Raw genomic sequence first — 18,634 nt, forward strand, 5'->3', positions numbered from 1 at the left:
CATCAAGCTGGCTTGCTCTCCCTGCCTCCCCTCACATGAACCAGTCTACCATCCAGTCCCCCATCAAGCTGGCTTGCTCTCCCTGCCTCCCCTTCCATGAACCAGTCTACCATCCAGTCCCCCATCAAGCTGGCTTGCTCTCCCTGCCTCCCCTCACATGAACCAGTCTACCATCCAGTCCCCCATCAAGCTGGCTTGCTCTCCCTGCCTCCCCTCCCATGAACCAGTCTATCACCCAGTCCCCCATCAAGCTGGCTTGCTCTCCCTGCCTCCCCTTCCATGAACCAGTCTACCATCCAGTCCCCCATCAAGCTGGCTTGCTCTCCCTGCCTCCCCTCCCATGAACCAGTCTGCCATCCAGTCCCCCATCAAGCTGGCTTGCTCTCCCTGCCTCCCCTCCCATGAACCAGTCTACCATCCAGTCCCCCATCAAGCTGGCTTGCTCTCCCTGCCTCCCCTTCCATGAACCAGTCTACCATCCAGTCCCCCATCAAGCTGGCTTGCTCTCCCTGCCTCCCCTCCCATGAACCAGTCTACCATCCAGTCCCCCATCAAGCTGGCCTGCTCTCCCTGCCTCCCCTCCCATGAACCAGTCTACCATCCAGTCCCCCATCAAGCTGGCTTGCTCTCCCTGCCTCCCCTCCCATGAACCAGTCTACCATCCAGTCCCCCATCAAGCTGGCTTGCTCTCCCTGCCTCCCCTTCCATGAACCAGTCTACCATCCAGTCCCCCATCAAGCTGGCTTGCTCTCCCTGCCTCCCCTTCCATGAACCAGTCTACCATCCAGTCCCCCATCAAGCTGGCTTGCTCTCCCTGCCTCCCCTTCCAGAAGCTTCCTTCTTCAACTGTTATTAACATTTCCATGTTTCCTCCATTCTGTGTTATAAACTGTTTTCTTGTCTGTACCAACATCTCCTGCACGTCTGTCCCTCCTGGTGAGGGATCCTCCTCCCCTCCTCACCCTGAGGTTTCTCCCATTTTTCCCTGTTCAAGGTTTTCTATGGAGTTTCTCCTCAGTCGATGTGAGGCTCTGAGGGCAGAGGATGTTGTTATGATGCCATGAAGCCGGGAGACAAACTGGTGGGGAAAACAGGCTACAAAGAAAACTGCCTTGCCTTTAGCTTTAGGCTTATCCTTAGCCTTAGCTTTAGACCTAGCCTTAGCCCTTGCTTTAGCTTTAGGCTTACTCTTAGCCTTAGACTTAGCCTTAGCCCTTACCTTAGCTTGAGGCTTACCCTTAGTCTTACCCTTAGCCTTCGCCCTTGCCTTTTTTATTAGCCTTTGTCTTAGAGGTGTCAACAGCCCCTCGGGCTCAGCTCAGTTGAAGACATTATGGACAGTTCCAGTTTAGCATGTGGAGGTGGTTTACAGGTAGAGCCTCCTTGACCAATCAGATTGCTCGGTCAGGAGTCGCCGATAACAAGTAGCTTGTCATGATTGTCTCGTCATTTGGTGTTCATACTGAAGTGATCATGTATATATTCAAGATTCCTCCATGTTTTTCTCTCAGCTGGTCTGAGTGTCAAATGAAGTCACGTGTCTACGGTCGCAGGTTGCTGCATTCACGGCGCGTTGATTGGCTCCGATTGTTGAGTTCCTGCTGAGGAAATCTCTCCTTTTATAGTTAACGGAGCACGAGCGGCGGTTTTCCGGGTTGACAGTCGCTCAGCATGTAGTGGAGGCGGACACCGGCTGGACTACTGCGGAACACCGGACACATCCACTCAGATCGACCAGCCAGCGGGGAAGGTGAGCGGCAGGAGGTGGTGGAGGATTCTGGCTGGTAGGCGCGTCCGGACGGAGGGGGTCTGGGTGGATCCTGGTCTCCTGTCTCATGTCAGACATGTCAGGTCCTGTAAAAGCAGCTGCGGAACCAGGAAAACTGACTTCCAGGTTCAAGGTTCAGCCAGGCTTGAGTCGTGTGTCTCTAAAGGCGACAACTTGGTGTGATCGCAGCTTCGGCCCGGTGGAAGTTCGACATCTGAGAGGGATTCGTGAAGGTACCGACCGACCACGGTACCGACGGTCTGCAGACCGACTCAAGCAGCCGCGAGAAACCATGAAGTTCTTAAACTTTACCTTTCAAACCCACTAAAGCAAACGTGAATGCGAGTGGACGTTCCGCTCCTAACATGTAAACAACCGAAGTGAAGAGGAAGAAAATGATAAACGGAACCCGACCCGTCTGAGATGGTTCCTATGATGGAACAATGACACGAACGTGTGATGCTTCAACTGATGCAGTTAATAATAATTAACTCAAAGACGTGATACCGCCTTACCAAGGGTTCTCAAGGTGTGGTCCAGGGACCCCAAAGAGTCCTTTGAGGGGTCCTTTTCAAAATGAAGAATAGTTCGGCTTTACCTTTATGTTCCTGTGAGAAGCTTCTGAACACATCAACTGTGCGATCTTACCATGAAACATTCAAGGTTAATAATCGTCACTGGAGTTTTCCTGCCATCGTCAGCATGAGTTGCACACTGGGTGACGCAAGCAGGTTTGTGACCATTGCCGTGGCATTGGCGGATACTGTGGGTTTCATCCAAGGATGTCAGTCAGGCTATTATATACATTGTAATAAATTATGGTGTGTTTTCAGGGTAAAAATATTTGATATATATTCAAATTGAACTTCTTGATCTCTTTGTAGTTAATTAGGAGCCCGATCAGCCATGACCCAGGTAACAAGGTACAGGGAACCGCTGATCACTGCTGAGTGGTCCAGAGGAACGGAATGCCAACATTGCTTTTGTCATTGATTACAACGAAAATAACATTTAGCTGCCGTTTACTGGAGGCAGAAAAGTAAAGACTGTGGTGAAAGAGATGTGAACGATGGGACAGTGGTGGCCTGGAAATTCCACTGTGATTTCAATGTAGGTTAGGGCTCAAATGATGAACGCTGCAGTGACGACATCATAATGCTGAGTTCATTTGTTGTCACATCACAGGCAGCAAAGCAACTTTTAAAATGCTAAACGGACTCAGTTTTATAGAGTGCTTCTCTACCTCAGCGGCACTCCAAACTCTTGACTCTCATTCACCCGTTCACACACTGACGGTGAGGCTGCCATGCAAGGCGCCAACCTGCTCATCAGGAGCAATCATGGGTTCAGTGTCTTGCTCAAGGACATGGTCACCGGGGTGGAGGATCGAACCAGCGACCCTTCGGTTGCTGGACGGCCACTCTAACCCTGAGCCACGCCGCCCATGCTGTTTTCAGAACCGAGTCATCCGTGAAAACTCTGAATTCTACATTTGTTGCTCCAGCCTGCACTGAAGTGACCTGTTACCTTTTTAAATAGTTTTTATGTGTTAATAATTGCAGTCTCAAATTTGTATTTGAATTCATTCATTCTAGTTATTTTTTTTGCAGTGAAGAATTTGAATTTTTATTGACATTGAGTAGAAACTATTTGTTGTCAGGGTGTTCAGTCCATGATGTCACTACAAACCCTTGATGATAACAGAATGAAAGTAATAGCCTAACCAGTTCATCACATGCTGTAACCGCTGTCGTGTTTCCATTTATAATCTTGATATTGAAGTGTTAATTTTGTTTACCTGACCTGAGCTCAGCCAGCTTCACTTCCTCTGATTTAAATTTAGGTTGAACTTTCAGATTTCATCACTTCCTCCTTTCTCTGTTTTCACCCGAAAAGACTCAGTAAATGACTTTGATGGAACTGCAGCGATGAACTCAATCTTTGGGATTTTAGTTGTTTCTTGTAAAACAAATAAACAAAATAAGTCTGAAAGCAATGGATGACAGTTAGCCCTTCCTACATTAAAAAAAAATCTTTTAACCAAATCATTACTGAAGGAAAAACCTGTTTCAGCCTCTACTCATGCTAATGATAGCGCTCGTAGCGCAGACGCTACTGACTGTCTGAGGATGCTAGCAATTAGTCTGGTGATGCCAGTGCATGGCTGGAGATACTAGTGATTAGCTCGTAGTAATAATTTATAGAATGACAAGTAATATTAAAAGAAAAATAGTAACATACACAAGATTTTTAAGCTATAATACTTTAGTAGTAAGTAGTGTAGTACTGTCCTCACCTCTCTCTGCCTCTTTGTGAACAGCATGGGGAACCTGATCAAGGTGCTGACCAGAGATATCGACAACAACGGTGGGAACTTCTTCTTGGACTTTGAAAGTAAGTTACACACACACACACACACACACACAGTTTTTTTTTCTGTAGTGGTGACGTCATTACTATGCAATCCCTCTCCCCTTAGTTTAACATTAACTATCACCCTTAAGTGCCTCTCCTGAGCTCTTACTCTTAACCTGATTGGAGCTCTGCTCTGACCTCAATGTGGAAGTCAAGTCTTGAACCTAAGTGTGAGGATTGGCTAGACTGTCCTCACTAAGGTAGGAATGCCATGGAGACTTTGATAGAATTGTGTGTGGCATGGTGAGACCCCTGGATATATCCTGGTTTGTGGCCACTAGGGGTACCAGAAAAACATCCATCCATCCATCCATTTTCTCCCACTTATCCCTATTAAGGGTCGCCGGGGGGGGGGGGGGTGGAGCCTATCCCAGCAGCCTTCCCCCTGGACAGGTCACCAGTCCATGGCAGGGCCAACACATAGAGACAGACAACCATTGGCTCTCCCAGCCACGCCTACGGTCAATTTAGAGTCTGGATTAACCTGGTCCCTCTTGATGTCTTTGGACTGTGGAGGAAGCTGGAGTACCAGAGAGAACCCAGCAGGAACAGGGAGAACATGGAGACTCACCCAGAAAGACCCCGTGCTCCAGCCGGGGCTCAAACCTGGAACCTGTGTCAGAAAAGCACCTGACCAGAACCACTGTTTCCCTGCAGATGCTCAGCCTTCCCTATCAGAGAGGCCAATGTGGGAGAAGGTGAACCAGGTGCTGATGGAGGCTCGGGTCATCCTGGATGACCTGCAGGCCTACAGAGGAGCTGGAGAGGAGATACGACAGGTATCACAGTCAGAGGGAATGGTACTCGTCACCTACACTATCGTTCCATATCTCTATATTTTATTATAGTGCCGTTATTGTTACTGCCTTCAGTATTAAGGTGAGTTGAGATTTTTCTCTTGCTGGATTAAGGAAAGACAGACATTTACTCTGGATTGGTTACTTCCAGGAACAGACAATAAAGGTGATCAATGAGGCGCCAGAGAAGATGTTATCATGTTAAACAGGTAAAAATATAGTTTCACTCATAGAAACATTTTGTTTGTTGGTGTGTCGGCAGGCCATCCAGAGTCCTGGCATGGAGGGTGTGCAGGAGACAGCCTGGGCCGCTGTGGTTCCTCTGGTCATCAAACTCAAAACATTCTATGAGTTCACTCAGAAGCTGGGTAAGAGCCTTCAACTGGGTTAGAACCTCCAGCTTGGTAAGAACCTCCAGCTGATCGAAGCGAAGTAAAATCTGGTCAACTGGACGTAGGTTTATCTTGAAGACGTTTCACCTCTCATCCGAGAGGCTTCTTCAGTTCTAGTGAAGAGTGTGGAAACTCCAGCTTATAAACCTATGTGGGAGTGGTCAGTGCTATTGTGGTGGAAACGACCCTCCCGAGACTCACCTGGCCTCCCTGGCCTCCCCTGTCGTTTGGGGAGGCCAGGGAGGCCAGGTGAGTCTCGAGAGGGTCGTCCAGTTGACCAGATTTTACTTCGCTTCGATCTACGATGACCTGGATGAATGAGAACCTACACAGACAACCTCCAGCTGGGTTAGACCCTTCAGCTGGGTTAGAACCCTCAGCTGGGTTAGAACCTTCAGCTGGGTTAGATCCCTCAGCTGGGTTAGAACCTCCAGCTTGGTTAGAACCCTCAGCTTTGTAAGACCCCTCAGCTGGGTTAGAACCCTCAGCTGTGTTGGAACCCTCAGCTGGGTTAGAACCCTCAGCTTGGTAAGACCCCTCAGCTGGGTTAGAACCCTCAGCTGGGTTGGAACCCTCAGCTGGGTTAGAACCCTCAGCTGGGTTAGAACCTCCAGCTGGGTTAGAACCCTCAGCTCGGTAAGCATGATCAGCTGTATTATAACCCTCAGCTGGGTTAGAACCTCCAGCTGGGTTAGAACCTCCAGCTGGGTTAGAACCCTCTGCTGGGTTAGACCCCTCAGCTGTGTTAGACCCCTCAGCTGTATTAGACCCCTCAGCTGTGTTAGAACCTCCAGCTGGGTTAGAACCCTCAGCCGTGTTATAACCCTCAGCTGGGTTAGAACCTCCAGCTGGGTTAGAACCCTCAGCTGGGTTAGACCCCTCAGCTGTATTAGAACCCTCAGCTGGGTTAGACCCCTCAGCTGGGTTAGACCCCTCAGCTGGGTTAGAACCCTCAGCTCGGTAAGAACCTCCAGCTGTATTGTAACCCTCATTTGGGTTAGAACCTCCTGCTGGGTTAGACCACTCAGCTGGGTTAGACCACTCAGCTGGGTTAGAACCTCCTGCTGGGTTAGACCACTCAGCTGGGTTCGACCACTCAGCTGGGTTAGAACCCTCAGCTGGGTTAGAACCTCCAGCTGGGTTAGAACCCTCAGCCGTATTATAACCCTTAGCTGGGTTAGAACCTCCTGCTGGGTTAGAACCCTCAGCTGGGTTAGGCAAGGCAAGGCAGTTTTCTTTGTAGCCTGTTTTCCCCACCAGTTTGTCTCCAGGCTTCATGGCATCATAACAACATCCTCTGCCCTCAGAGCCTCACATCGACTGAGGAGAAACTCCATAGAAAACCTTGAACAGGGAAAAATGGGAGAAACCTCAGGGTGAGGAGGGGAGGAGGATCCCTCACCAGGAGGGACAGACGGACAGGAGATGTTGGTACAGACAAGACAACAGTTTATAACAGAGAATGTAGGAAACATGGAAATGTTAATAACAGTTGAAGAAGGAAGCTTCTGGAAGGGGAGGCAGGGAGAGCAAGCCAGCTTGATGGGGGACTGGATGGTGGACTGGTTCATGGAAGGGGAGGCAGGGAGACCAAGCCAGCTTGATGGGGGACTGGATGGTGGACTGGTTCATGGAAGGGGAGCGCAGGCTGGTGTAACAGTAGGGAGTAAGGGGGGGGGGGTGATGCAGGCGGCGGTTGGACCTTTGGTGGATCTGTGGAAACACAGAGAGACTGCGAGACACCAAGGCCAAACTGCAAAGTGCAACAAGTAGTGGTAGTGACAGTTCCCAGTGCTATGGTGTCCCTGAATCCAGACTGGAAGGCTTCAAAGAGCTCGTTGCTGTGCAGATGTTCATGTAGCTGCTCCAGGACAACCTTCTCAAGGATCTTGGAGATGTAGGGAGGTTGGATATTGGCCTATAGTTGGCTAACACATCTGGGTCAAGAGAAGGTTTTTAAGTAAAGGGTTGATGACAGCCACCTTAAAGGCCTGTGGCTCATAACCTGTGACTAAGGAAAGATTAATTTGGTTCAATATGGACGTGTTGACTAGAGGGAAGGCATCCTTAAGGAGGCTTGTTGGGATGGGATCCAGCAGACAAGTGGCTGACTTGGAGGAACCGACTGCAGAAGTCAAGTCTGACAGGTCGATGGGGGAGAAGCTGTCCACGTGAGCACCAAGTCTGGGAGGTGCTTCTATGGGGACTGTAGTCTGTCCTCCATTACTGGCAATCTTTGTTCTGATGTTCACAATCTTTTCAGTAAAGAAAGAAAGGAAGTCGTTACTGCTGAGAGTTGGGGGATGCATGGCTCAACAGCACTATGGTTCTTGGTGAGCCTGCCCACGGTGTTGAAGAGGAACCTGGGGTGGTTCTTATTCTTGTCTATCAGGGACGAGTAGTAAGCGCTTCTGGCATTACGGAGTTCTTTTTTATATATTAATAAACTATCCTTCCAGGCTTGGTGGACTTCCTCGTGCTGGCTGGAATGTGTCTTCCTTCCCAGTTGTCTGGTCTTCTGTTTTAAGGCACGCAGCTCTGGGCTGTACCAGGGAACTATTCTTTTCTGGTTGATAACCTTCTTCTTCAGGGGAGCTACGGCATCAAGTGTCCCAAGGAGTGCTGCTGCAGTGCTGTCCACAAGATAGTCCACCTGGGTGGGGTGGAATCAGCATAACTGCCCATTATATCACTACAAGGTGTGGCAGCAAGCTCTGCTGGAATAAGCTCCTAAATCTAGAAACAGCAGTGTCAGATAGACATCTACTGAAGCAGGACTTTTTCCCAGGTAGGATATAATTTGTTAAAGTAAATTCAAATGTTAGAAGAACCCTCAGCTGGGTTGGAACCCTCAGCTGGGTTAGACCCCTCAGCTGGGTTGGAACCTCCTGCTGGGTTAGACCCCTCAGCTGGGTTGCAACCTCCTGCTGGGTTAGAACCCTCAGCTGGGTAAGAGGAGTAGGATCAAGGCAGAGGAACGTGGAGCCTCTAAAGTAAAGATGCTCTGGTTTGACGTGGAACAATACATTAATTATCTGTCCTCCCCTCAGAGTCCAGCCTGTGGTGTCTCCTGGACGTCCTCACCAGCTCGGCTGCCACGCCCACTCAGCACCTGGAGCAGAAACAGGCTCTGGCTCGCCAGTTCGCGCATATCCTGCACTTCACGCTGCGCTTCGATGAACTGAAGGTCTTCATATTCATCCTCCCTCTTTGTCTTCTTCATCCTCCACCTCTTCATGCCAAACTCCATCCTCCCTCATTATCCTGTCTCAGGAAGAAATACTCAAGTAAAGTACAGATACCTGAAAACCCCTCTTTTGTAGAATTTGGTTTGGCATAGACACCTCTATCAACAGTGAACAGACAGGAAGGGGGGGTGTGACATGCAGCAGAGTACCTCTGGCCAGGATTTGAACTGCTGTCAGTGGCGTTTGTGACATGGGATCGAACCACTTGGCCGCCTGAGCAAGTCTAAAACAGTATAAAAGTAGTACCCTTAAGTACTGGTACTTTGTTACACGTGTCTTGTCTTAGATGACCAACCCTGCCATCCAGAACGACTTCAGCTACTACCGACGAACCATCAGCCGCATGCGCATCAACAACTTGGCTGTAAGCAACAAACATCTGTTTAATTTCCGTACAGTTTTAGTTTGCATACTCAGAAACATTAAATGACCGAAGAAAATGTTCAACCTCAAAACTCAACTCTTGCTCAGGCCAATGCGGGGAACGAGGTCAACAACGAGCTGGCCAATCGGATGTCTCTGTTCTACGCCAGCGCTACGCCCATGCTGAAGACGCTTAGTGATGCCACCATAAAGTTTGTCTCTGATGTGAGTCATAAACACACAAACATTAGCGAACCAACACAACACCATCAAGTAGAACATTGTACAGTAATAATGTTGAAGAAAAATACGACATGAAACAAATCTGGGATGAAAATGAATATGTCATTTAATTTATTAACAAAAGTTCATGTAAAAGAATTCATTTTTAATTAATAAAACACATATATATATAAATATACACAGGTTTGCATATATTTATGGCCTAGATATATATGTATATACATATGTGTGTATGTATGTATATAAAATGTCATGCTTCATGTGTTCATTAATTAAGCACAACTTTGTGATTGTGTTAAATGTTTCTCCAGCCAGATGCCCTTTCATCTTTCCTTCTTGTTCACTTATAAATTATATTTTATAATGATATAATTTCATGGCCCGGTGGAGCAGTGGTCCTCACTGTGGCCCCCCAGCAAGAAGGTTGTGGGTGGAGCCCCGGCTGCAGCACGGGGTCTTTCTGGGTGGAGGATGGATGGATGTAATATCATAATATTGTTGCGTTTAAAAATGTCATAATATCAAAGAAAAGCAAATAAACAGCAGGAAATTGATGTTTCTGTGAAGGCGGTGTGATAACTCAATGATAATGTTGAGAATTCAGAGGCTCCTGTGACTGTCCTGCGTGATTGATAATCAAAATCTATGTGAAGGCTCTGTGTTTGGTTGTCACACTCTTTTCAGCCTGTGGAGGGCGGTAGATAGACAGCCATCATGACGACTATGTGGTCCTGTAGTCTCTGCCTTCACCAGCAGAAGACCTGGTCAACTGAGACTGAATGTAAACAGACACTTTGAAGCTTTGTAAAGTTGGGACTCATTAGATGGCCCTGATCCAGGCTGGATGGGAGACGGCTACTTCTGTTACCGTCTAATTAGGGCCTGAGCCTGAAGGTACTTCAGGCGAAGACCCCATTATGAGAGCAACACATCAGCAGCACGAATTCTCTTTTACGATCGCTTTTATGCTACAATGTCAGCCCAATGCTAACTTTTCTGGTTTAGAAAGTTAAACTTATTGTTCTGTTGTTTTGTGCAGAACCAAGATGTCCCGATTGAAAACACAACAGACTGTCTGAGCACGATGGCCAGTGTATGTAAAGTGATGCTGGAAACACCGTGAGTCCTCACTTGTTCCTGAACACATCACATAGCAGACAGACACTTTACTTGTGGGGTCGGACAGCCTTGTGGGGACAAAAATGTCAGATCCAAAATTCTCCACCCTCGTGTTCTCCACCGTCATGGATGTTGCTGGATATTGATTGAAAAGGGAAATGTTCCTCATTTTTGTGAGGACCCCCCTTGGTACAGGTGTTGGCAGCCTTAAACACCTGATTACCAGAGAACAGAAAAGAAACATGGGGAGCCACAAAATCCTTTTGACATCTAAAATGAAGATAACACTGTGTAGCGGGGTTCATTCAGCGTTGTGTCTGATCAATGTGGACAGGACTACCAGTTGGGACGAGCAGTGGACACATTTATTCCTGTGTGGGATCAAAGAGCCACATGCGGCTCCAGGGCTGCGGGTTGTCCCCCCTGGTCCGGTAGACCCTTGAAGTCCCCTGACCCTCGTTGACTTGGGATGGTTAGGGTTTTTGTAAGTAAGCAGGTAAAACGTGTGTGTGTGTGTGTGTGTGTGTGTGTGTGTGTGTAGAGAGTACAGAAGCCGTTTCACAAGCGATGACACGGTGTTGTTCTGCCTGCGTGTGATGGTCGGCGTCATCATCCTGTACGACCATGTTCATCCGGCCGGAGCCTTTGTTAAGACCTCCAATATAGATGTACGTTGAACACACACACACACACACACACACACACACACACACACACACACACACACACATTCAGTTTTGAAGATTCCTATGTTGGTGGATGTTGATGGGTAGTTGGCGCCCTTGTGTGTGTGTGTGTGTGTGTGTGTGTGTGCGTGCATCCGTGTGTGCATGCGCGTATGCATGCGTGCAGATGAAAGGATGCATCCGTGTGCTGAAGGAGCAGCCGCCCAGCAGCGTGGAGGGGTTACTCAACGCTCTCAGGTCAGATGCTGATGGAGAATTAAAGCTATTTCACCTTTTTTGGAGCGACTTGACTAAATGGTCTCTTCTTCTTTTTTAACCTTCTGAAGCCCAAAACATGTCTGCTGGTGTGAAGAACAAGTTTTCCTCAGAAAATCTCCCAAATTAATGTGCTGATCAGAACCAAGTTACACTTTGAAACATGAGCACAGGTTAAGTGCAGTCCAAGGCCGCCCAGTAGTGTTGCCCCGCTTGCATGTGGGCCAATGACAGGAATCAGTCGGTACCTTCCTGTTTGCTTACGGCAACAGCTGGTTAGGGGGTGGCTGCAGGGACCACTCTGCTGGCATGTATGGCGTCCACCATCATCAGTATGTATCTCAGTGACTGCCAGGGGTTTTGAGTAGCACTACGTCAAGTGTTGTTGTAATTTAATTTATTTTTTAAATTCTTCTTGAACTTTTGTTACTGCTCTGTTGAAAACTGGTGAGCAACAGCGTTTCGTGTCAGCCTGTGTATTTTTGGGAATACCATGCGAAAAAACAATAAAGATTTACGTTGCCTTAGAAAAATGTGTTTGAGTTTCAGAGGGTTAAAGTCCACCAGTAACATTATGGTCACTTAAATTTTGCTGCATTGTCATGACAACAACCTTTCACCCCTGCAGGTACACAACCAAACATCTGAACGACGAGTCGACGTCCAAGCAAATCAAAAACATGTTGCTGCCAAATTAACTGGAAGCAGGGAGACGAAGTGTTCTGGTCCGAGATTTCAAGAGAACTACTGAAAAAACATTTAGTTTGTGTTTTTTTTATTATTTTTATTTTGTCATAAAAAAATTTGTATGAATTGTACAAAAAAACAGACAAAAAAATGAAGCATCAATTCCCCATTGAAAAGTTGGAGTGCATCTCCTGATGCCACTAAAATACAATAACAACCACAATCTCTAAACACCACCTTACAAACCACAACTGTCAAAATAACATGCCATCACCATGGAAACAATGGCAACAGGATTGTTTTATGGTGTTTCAACAACGTAGCGCTCAGCCTCGACAAAGCTATCAATGTCAGTTGACCCCTAGTCCTGCCAACAACTCATCGCAATGAATTAGCACGCCAGTCTCTTTGACCTGAATACTGAAAACCTCTCAGATGTTCTCAGCATCATGAAGAAAAGCACCCTGCTAGTATGGGATGTTAGCTGGCTGATGTTAGCACTGATGATGTTAGACTGATGCTAGCTAAAAACTGTGTAGTGGCTAAAAGCTGACAGGCAGAAGAACCAAAAACTGATCAGCAAATGTGGTCAGTTTTTGTGGTTTCAAGCTAAATTGTAAAATAAAGCATCTGCTGAGAGCCGTTGAATCTGCAGCACTGTGATAGAACCTCGGTACTGGAAACCTGTACGGGCTTGTTTGTGACTGTTAAAATAATGTTTGTGTTGGCCAATAAAGTTTTTTTTAAAAACATTTTTAAGTAAAATCTGTTTCTCTGAAAGCATTAAGAAAAGGGATGAGTTCTTCTTGCTCTTCCATGTCAGTGATGTCATGTCCATCTCCATGTTTAGGTCACCTGACCAGCATCACTCACCTAACACTCCACAGCACACATGCAGAAATCTGTAGAAATATGATTTTTATTAAACAGTTACACATTTTTCATGTTTCAGTTAATTGTATTTGATTTTGCAAGTATTGGTATTTTTGTATGTGGTCTCTGTTTCTGCTGAGCCGGTCCAAGCGTGTGTGTGTGCAGGGTGGTGGGAGTCTCATGGTCACGAAGGGGGCGGCTGGGTTTTTAACAACCCTCATGATGATCATAACTATGATGTCATCAAAAAACTTTTTTCAGTTGCTCAAAATTTAATTTGTCACATAAAATGACAAAATTGACACGCATCAACCCCGACTCACATGTCACTCAGACAGGAGTTGTGTTTGGGTTCGAAGCTACAAGTTCCATGTGGGGTCTGTCTCTGCCAGGGCTGCTCCTCCTCACCAGACCTGTTTGTGTTGTACAGGAGTTTGAGGTGCTGTCATGGCAGTGTGTGTGTGTGTGTGTGTGTGTGAATGTGTGAATGTGTGTATGTGTGTGTGTGTGTGAATGTGTGTGTGTGTGTGTGTGTGTGTGTGTGTGTGTGTGTATGTGTGAATGTGTGTATGAGTGTGTGTGTGTATGTGTGAATGTGTGTATGAGTGTGTGTGTGTGTGTGTGTGTGTGTGAATGTGTGTATGAGTGTGTGTGTGTATGTGTGAATGTGTGTATGAGTGTGTGTGTGTATGTGTGAATGTGTGTATGAGTGTGTGTGTGTGTGTGTGTGTGTGTGTGAATGTGTGAATGTGTGTATGTGTGTGTGTGTGTGAATGTGTGTATGAGTGTGTGTGTGTATGTGTGAATGTGTGTATGAGTGTGTGTGTGTGTGTGTGTGTGTGTGTGTGTGTGTGTGTGTGTGGTATTATTATGGCCAATATGGTATAGATAATTTAAGGACATGAATAATAAAATGAAGTAAAAAATACAAATTTGGACAAAAGGGAAAGGTAATAAATATAATACTAATAAATATAACAACAACAACAACACCAACAACAATAACAATAATAAAACACAGGACTCCCAACGGAAGACAGGCAAGTTGGCAGCAGAAAGAATGCCCCCCCGAGACACGTCCCAAGACAGCCAGGCGTGGAGCCCTGCTCACCTCTGCCTTCAACCAGTCCAGTCCGGCTGCACCTCATGCCTTCATTTTATTACTTTATTATAATAATGTCACGATCATGATTACTGTTAGAAAATAAAAACAAATAAAGAACCTGCAGTTCTGATGATGATATGATACCCACAATACCAACAGTAATAACAGCCACGATCACAATGATCATATATCAGTCACTGAAACCCAGTGAGAAGTAAAAACTGCAAAACCTCACAAGGGTTCATGAATATCAGGGAATCAGCCTTATTACTACTTTCCTTAATGCTGTTCATCAGTACACTTTGTGATTTAAAATAATAATTTACTATAGAATATTGTATATTTCAAATTTTTTGAAGTATTTTATATTGTTGTTAGAATTTGGAAGGTGATGAGTTCTGTGGAAAAACAGGTTTCAGAAAGCAGCAGGGGGGGAGAGTGAAGCGGTTTGACGGGTGCAGCAGAAGATCTGAATCAGTTTTGGTGGTTAACAGGTTTCCTCTCCTGCAGCAGACGGCCGGTGTGGCTTCAGCTCTTCTGCTCCGTTTTGGTTTTTCACTTGAACATCGTCAGTTACAACCCTTCACAGGGTTCATGATTATTGACAGGAAATTCAGTTTCATCTCTCAGCTCTCACTGTTTTGGTGTTTTATTGAAACGTGAGTTGAAGTCTTGAACACATTTTCCTTCTCACAAGAAAGACAAACAAAAAATAAACAAAGTTTAAACCAATAAAAGAGGAAAAACAAATGAAAAAGATTTCTACATCTTCAACGGAGGAGTTGTGCACATTGTCACAAAAAATAATAAATGATCCTTAAACATTGAAAAGAAAAGAAATATTTGAGAGGAAAGCAATTACAGTTGGTCATTACTAATCTGTTTCATTGTGCTGAGTCCTGTTTGACCTTCAGATGCAGACTTTCTAGATCAGGGAATAAATGGTGTTATCATTGTTCTTGGCTGGATGTGGTCCCTGTGAAATGAAAATCATTAAATACATGTATAAACATGGCGGACCGGTGGAGCAGTGGTCCTCCCTGTGGCCCCCAGCAAGAAGGTTGTGGGTGGAGCCCCGGCTGCAGCACGGGGTCTTTCTGGGTGAGTCTCCATGTTCTCCCTGTTCCTGCTGGGTTCTCTCTGGTACTCCAGCTTCCTCCACAGTCCAAAGACATCAAGAGGGACCAGGTTAATCCAGACTCTAAATTGTCCGTAGGCGTGGCTGGGAGAGCCAATGGTTGTCTGTCTCTATGTGTTGGCCCTGCCATGGACTGGTGACCTGTCCAGGGGGAAGGCTGCTGGGATAGGCTCCACCCCCCCCACCCTCAACAGGAGAAGAGGGGGAACATGGAGGGATGGATGGATGATGGATGGATGATGGAGGGATGGATGGATGGATGATGGTTGTTTTTTCACCATACATTTTTGCCATAGATAGATAGATAGAGAGGGAGAGAGGTGTAGTTGGTGAGGACATAGATGAACATGATTTTTTGCTCGTAGGGTTGGGGTGGGCTCCTGTCCAAGCCTCGTGCTCTGGCATGGACAGGAGCCCAGTGACACTGAGAGTGAATGGGGCCCAAAATTTGGTGCTGCACACATGATCACAAGATGGAGGTTTATAAGAATGTTTTTGATGTACTTGTGTGCACTCCTAAGTAATTAAATATAATTCAATACCTTGGATATTTATGTTTGATTATTAATTGGTCCTATACTTATATAAGATAATATAACAATGACAATATAAGATAAATCAATTCTAAGATTTTGTGAATAATATTAGAATAAACTCTTTCAGGTGGTAGAATAACAATCAACTAATTTGATAATTTCCATTAATTAAATTTTAAAAGTAAAAATTCTGTTCAAACAGTGAAGTCACTGCAATATAAGAGATAGATAAAAGATCATTTAGAAGCAACATTAAAACTCATAATAAAATAAGTTAAATGGAAGAATTTCCATTTAATTATATTCTACAATTCTATATTTTCCTTTGGCAGATGCTTTTGTCCAAAGGGTTGAACAACACACACAAGAATTTTTACTGAAAGGAAAAACATTATTAAATATGACAAAGTATTGCGAAAGGAACATTTGCTTGGAATGGTCAGTCTTCCTAAAGTCCTGTTCACTTTACTGGGGACATTTTTTTAAACAATTTCCAATTGAGGTGGATTTAACCTCCCAGATTAAGAAAAGCATTGTTAAGTAACTCCAGATTTCTACATACACTATGTAGTAAAATTAGCTCCACATCGCCTTGGATTCAAATAGAAAACACAGTTATGAATTACAATAAATGAATAAATAAATCCATAAATAAATAAATAATGGAAAAACATAAAAACGACAAAGGGGGCTGATATCACTCCCAAAAAAACGCACTATTATGGAACAATGAAAACATAACAATTCATGAAAAAGTATTCCAATGGACATTATGGTGGAAAAAAATTATTGACTTGATGGATCACAATCAAATAAAAAAACCTGACAGATACAAATGTAAATCAATCAGGATCTGTAACACTTCGAATTAAGCGGTACTAAATGTACATCTTATCCTATATAAGCTGATGACAGGGTTTCATTTTACAAGAGAGAAAATTTACAAAAAAAACCCATAGAATTTATTTATTCAAAAAGAAAAATATATTGGCAGAAAAATTGGCTCACTGAAACATAAAAGCTGTCCTTGACTGTAATGTCAAACTCCCCATAGAACAGGAACTTCTTTTATCAGCGCTTCTTATGAAGCAGCTCAGAAAAATACAAGACCTCCATCCAGGCTCTGGAACGGGCTGATAATTAAACCTCAGACCTCAAGGTCACGCAAATTCTAACAACAATATAAAATACTTCAAAAATAATATCAAAGCCAAATAAAGGCATATAAATGAATTGAAATATATAATATTCTATAGTAAATTATTATTTTAAATCACAAAGTGTACTGATGAACAGCATTAAGGAAAGTAGTAATAAGGCTGATTCCCTGATATTCATGAACCCTTGTGAGGTTTTGCAGTTTTTACTTCTCACTGGGTTTCAGTGACTGATATATGATCATTGTGATCGTGGCTGTTATTACTGTTGGTATTGTGGGTATCATATCATCATCAGAACTGCAGGTTCTTTATTTGTTTTTATTTTCTAACAGTAATCATGATCGTGACATTATTATAATAAAGTAATAAAATGAAGGCATGAGGTGCAGCCGGACTGGACTGGTTGAAGGCAGAGGTGAGCAGGGCTCCACGCCTGGCTGTCTTGGGACGTGTCTCGGGGGGGCATTCTTTCTGCTGCCAACTTGCCTGTCTTCCGTTGGGAGTCCTGTGTTTTATTATTGTTATTGTTGTTGGTGTTGTTGTTGTTGTTATATTTATTAGTATTATATTTATTACCTTTCCCTTTTGTCCAAATTTGTATTTTTTACTTCATTTTATTATTCATGTCCTTAAATTATCTATACCATATTGGCCATAATAATACCACACACACACACACACACACACACACACACACACACACACACACACACACACACACACACACACATTGTAACTTTATGTTGTTTTTTCCTGTCATTGTTTGTACTTAGTCTACTTGGTGTAATAAAAAAAAAATTTTGCAATCCAAAAAGGTATTTTATTGCAAAAATACATGGTGGTCCCACCAGAGGTTCAGTGTGTCCTATAGGGGCAGGACTGTACGTCACTAAGGCAGGGTGAAGACGCCGGGGTGATTCCATGTACTTTTACAAAGGCGTGTGACTCTCTGGAGCAGAACTTACAGAAAGTAGTTTCAGATAAACGGTATACAGGGAAGTCTCTGTATTGATAGAATGGTGTCCAACCTTTGTATCACACACAACATTCACAACCACGGACACCCAGCTGCTGTTTCATTGTGTGTGTAAACAAGTGTATCATCAGCGTAGAGTTGTACATCCACACTGAGACTTCTTAATTATGCAGGATTTTTCTGTCTTATTTGTTGTGCCAGTTCTGTTCAGACGTGGGAGGAGGGTTTTCTGTCACACACACACACACACTCATACTCACACGCTCATACACACTCATACACACACACTCATACTCACACGCTCATACACACTCATACACACACACTCATACTCACACGCTCATACAAACACACACTCACACACACACAAAATCATACACAGATTCACACACACACACACACACTCATTCACACACTCATACACACACTCATACACACACACACTCATACAAACACTCATACACACACACACACTCATACACACACACTCATACACACACTCATACACACACACACTCATACACACACATTCATACTCACATGCTCATACACACACACACTCACACTCATACACACACAAAATCATACACAGATTCACACACACACATACACACACAAAATCATACACAGATTCACACACACACACTCATACTCACATGCTCATACACACACACTCACACTCATACACACACAAAATCATACACAGATTCACACACACACATACACACACAAAATCATACACAGATTCACACACACACACACACACACACACACTCATACACACAGAGATACGACTGTTAACTTTCTCTTCACTAATAATTAACTTGAACACAGTGGAGCCTCGTAGTAACACTAAAGTATTTATTTGTCAAT

At 44.6% G+C, this 18,634-nt stretch overlaps 1 protein-coding gene across 4 annotated transcripts; it reads left to right on the forward strand.

The window, feature by feature from the left end:
- The first annotated feature begins 1,578 nt into the window (after positions 1-1,578).
- LOC147262214 (CYFIP-related Rac1 interactor B-like) lies at positions 1,579-12,726 on the forward strand. 4 transcript variants are annotated; one of them, XM_086204766.1, is made up of 11 exons: positions 1,579-1,750; positions 4,089-4,162; positions 4,841-4,962; positions 5,243-5,348; positions 8,423-8,559; positions 8,907-8,984; positions 9,092-9,208; positions 10,266-10,345; positions 10,887-11,013; positions 11,198-11,268; positions 11,915-12,726. In XM_086204766.1, the coding sequence occupies exons 2-11, from the start codon at positions 4,090-4,092 to the stop codon at positions 11,982-11,984; spliced, it is 981 nt and encodes a 326-aa protein (XP_086060892.1). In that variant the 5' UTR covers positions 1,579-1,750; position 4,089; the 3' UTR covers positions 11,985-12,726. The 4 variants fall into 4 exon arrangements, with proteins under 4 accessions (XP_086060892.1, XP_086060893.1, XP_086060894.1 ...); XM_086204767.1 differs by lacking the exon at positions 1,579-1,750 and adding an exon at positions 1,780-2,001; XM_086204765.1 differs by lacking the exon at positions 1,579-1,750 and adding an exon at positions 2,025-2,499.
- The last annotated feature ends 5,908 nt before the right edge of the window (positions 12,727-18,634 follow it).

This window comes from Aulostomus chinensis, chromosome 5 (genome assembly GCF_037954235.1).
Source record: "Aulostomus chinensis isolate RoL2024-O1b breed Wild chromosome 5, RoL_Achi_v1.0, whole genome shotgun sequence".
NCBI lineage: Eukaryota > Metazoa > Chordata > Actinopteri > Syngnathiformes > Aulostomidae > Aulostomus > Aulostomus chinensis.